This window comes from Oryzias melastigma, unplaced genomic scaffold (assembly GCF_002922805.2).
Source record: "Oryzias melastigma strain HK-1 unplaced genomic scaffold, ASM292280v2 sc02369, whole genome shotgun sequence".
Lineage (NCBI taxonomy): Eukaryota > Metazoa > Chordata > Actinopteri > Beloniformes > Adrianichthyidae > Oryzias > Oryzias melastigma.
The window spans coordinates 1-3,532 of NW_023418943.1; the positions used below are offsets into that span (position 1 = coordinate 1).

At 35.8% G+C, this 3,532-nt stretch overlaps 1 protein-coding gene across 1 annotated transcript; it reads right to left on the reverse strand.

Moving 5' to 3' along the window:
• Nucleotides 1–79: 79 nt before the first annotated feature.
• LOC112139462 (torsin-1A-like) lies at nucleotides 80–3,093 on the reverse strand (the record flags this gene model as incomplete). The annotated part of the gene is made up of 4 exons (XM_024262273.2): nucleotides 80–905; nucleotides 978–1,105; nucleotides 2,574–2,749; nucleotides 2,821–3,093. Coding segments are annotated over 4 exons (834 nt in total), but the record flags the coding sequence as incomplete, so codon positions are not given.
• Nucleotides 3,094–3,532: the final 439 nt, after the last annotated feature.

Here is a 3,532-nt window from a genome sequence, read left to right on the forward strand (position 1 = left end):
CAAACCAAATGGAACAAAGCAAATGTTTAGTGTAAATTTACACAAAGCCACTTTTATTTAAAAAAATATTCAAAAATTAAATGAGAAATATTTTCAATTCAACAGTTAGTTTATTTAGGGATTTCAATTTGGCCAAAAAACAAAACAAAAAAAGCCCATGTTGCTCCTAACAATCTGATGCAGTTTTTCAATATTTTACTTGATTTAATAATGTTTGACAAACAGACTTTTAAATTGACTTAATAAATGACAAAAGTGGTTTTAGTACAGTAGTAGTTAAATAGAAGACAATATAAGAAGAAGATGAGACATTGGAGGTATTGAACAGTTTAGACTCTTGTCTTTGAAAAAATACTTTTGCTTCATCATTTGGACAAAAACAAGAACTTTCTCTCTGAAATTATACTTGTTTTGCCACTGCTTTAAAACAAACTTTTATTTTCTTGTTTAATTATTTTTTTACTTTTAAAAAATAACTTTTGCCTTTTTCATTTTAATGTGTGGCCCACTGTAATTGCTGCTACCTAAAATAAACAAACAAAAAACATTTGTCAAATTAATTTTCAAAGCTCAGAAGAAATTTGATTCTTTGGATCTGCAGGGTTAAAGGTGCTTGCAGTGACCCAACACTGTCCATACAATCAGACGTTATGTGTAGAAGTTCAGTTTCTTCTGTATTGTTTTGCATCCTGTGGAGGAAAAAGCTCGCTCTATTTTGGGGAGATATTGCAATTCACTGGCAACCTTGTGTGCCACGTCCAGGTTCGGCTTGCCGTTCCCCTTGCTGGCTCTGATCTTCATCTCAGCCATGATGCACTGGACGACGTGCGAATACTCCAGAGGAAGGAAGGGAACAAAGAAGTCCACCAGGTTATTTTCTATCAAACTTGAGTGATAAAAGCCACCTAGAAGAAAGGGTCACAGAGGTCACTGCTGCTCCTGTCACAGATCCAACACCTGCAGATACGTCCACTCACTCTTTTCGTTGTTGAAGATGGAGAAGGAGAGAGATTCTTCCAGATCTTTCAGTTCAATCTCTTCTCGATCTCGTCCTGTTCGCCAGAAATCTAAAGCCGTCTCAATGATGCTCTCGGCTCCATCGTTACTGTATGAAAACAGTTGATTTGTGAGATTTCAGATTCCTATTTACACAAAAAAGCTCTTTACCTTTTGGATTTTTCTTACAAAGCCACCGCAGCAGCTGTAAGATCTCAATTTTCTAATTAACATAACATAATTATGACAGTCTCTCACAATTATGACAGTCTCTCAGTCATAACAACGAAGAACGATTACGTGGCCTTAAACTTGTTCCTAAACTGTGATGTATCATTGATTCGCATATCCTTTTTTTTTCTTTCTTCTACTTATTAATTTTTAATTATTATTATTTGATGAATACAATCTTCACAACATGTATTTATTTTAATGAGAATATTTAGATTTTTTTTGCACTAATAAATGATTTTTATATTTAGAATTTTGGCACTGATTAATATAAATGACTTGTCTGTGGATGTTATAATTACATCACAAAAAAATATTATTAATAACTAGAATTTATGATTGTAGGATATATATATATATATATATATATATATATATATATATATATATTTGATCTTAAGTCCTGAACCGGATATTGATAAGTCATGTAGAGAAAAGGGTACGGTCAAGCCAGGGTGGGATTATATAAGTTCGCTTCCATCCACTCCCTTCCAAGTGATCTACCTGTGATTTATTGTGTGATATGTTATTTCATGTATTATTACCAGATTGATTGAAATAAACCGTTTCATTCATTCATTCATGATAAAGTTTTAAGACTCCAAAAGCAGTCAAAAGACTCATAGTAATGTTTTTAACTAGTTGCCTTAAGTTCCAGTTATTAAAGAGTAAGAGTCAGACACATGGTTGTTAAGGGAGTGGTGATGTCATCATACTACCACATAGTAGTAGTTCGAAGTTTGTGTTCTTGTGATAATGTGATATTATCTTGGTTTCTCCTGAAAATGAGATAACTAAAAAGTAGTGCAGGTTGTTTTTGGCTTTTGTAGTTAAGCTTGTATGCAGTTTATTAATATGGCCTTTGTAGATGGTGGCTCAATTTAGATGTTAATCTTACTAAGTATGTTAATGAACCTTTTTCAGCTTATTGTGCTAATAAATGTCTTACTAACACCCTATAAACTCACTATGTCTTAATGTCGGTTAGTGTGGTAATACATCTTGTTAAGGAATCGTAATATAAAGTGTTATCGTGTTATAAAGTTATTAATTGTCCAATTTTGGTAAGTCTGTGTGAATTGTTGCCTCAGTTCCCTGTTCTTAGATGGCCGGAGTGACACCTGTGTTCTTCTGCTGCTGTAGCTCATCTGCATCAAGGTTGGACATGTACGTTCAGAGATGCTCTTCTGCAGACCTCGGTTGTAACCAGTGATTAGAGTTACTATCAGCTGGAACCAGTCAGGCTTTTCTCCGCTGACCTCTCACATCAAATTTGTGGTAACAAGCATTCATACAGGTTTGTATTTTGACATGAACCATACACCAATGCTTTCAGTGGTTTATACCTGAGAAAGATGTAGATTGATTTCCTGTAGGAAATTCCATCCACCTTGTGATGGTAGTCCAGGAACGGCTTAATGCTGTCGATCAGGCCCGGATGCATCTTGTCCATCTCATCAAAGATGAACATGGAGCGCTCACAGTTGCTCACGTTGCCTTTGATCCACTGCTGCAGCTGAGACTGAGAAGCAACAGCAGGTTCAGATTTGGTGCAGAACAGGACGTCACCCTCAAACCTCTGCTGTTCCATACCTTGTAGGTGGAGATGAGACTGGAATGTCGGAAGTGAAGCGTGGACGTGAAGAAGTGGACAAACTTGCTGTTCATCCCTTCTTTGTAAATGTTTTTTGCGATAAGCTGGCTGACAAAGGTCTTCCCGGTGCCAGACGGGCCGTGGAGCGACAGAACCAGCGGCTTTTCGGGGTTGTCGTTGCTCATAAATTCGTTCAGGGATTTCAGGATGATGCGAGACGCCAGATGCTGTCCGAACAGTTTGTTTTTCAGATCCGCCTTCAGGCCTGGAAGGATCGAGAGATATTACTACGTCTGCAATTTTTGACTTAAATAGGACTGTTTGTCATAATATAGTGTTCTCCCACATATTGGCATTTCTTTATTCGCGGTTTTACGTATTCGCAAGGGTCTTCAGTCCATAACCCCCGTGAATAAAGTGGAATACTGTATCCTATTGTGTTGCCAGTTTAGATTGTACAGCATGTTAGCTTTAGTTAAATTATTGGTATATTTGTCATTGATATGATTTTATTTACAACAAAAAAAACTGAAATTTCTTTGAAAGTTCATAAAAACAAAAATTGATGCCTGAAACATCAAATGTTTCTGAATGTAACCTGTATCACAAGAATTTAATTTCCCAATCTACTCCTAAATATAAAATAACTGATGAATGTGATGGTTGAATGAGAAAAAAAAAAAAGATAAAATGTATTAATATGACTAAAAA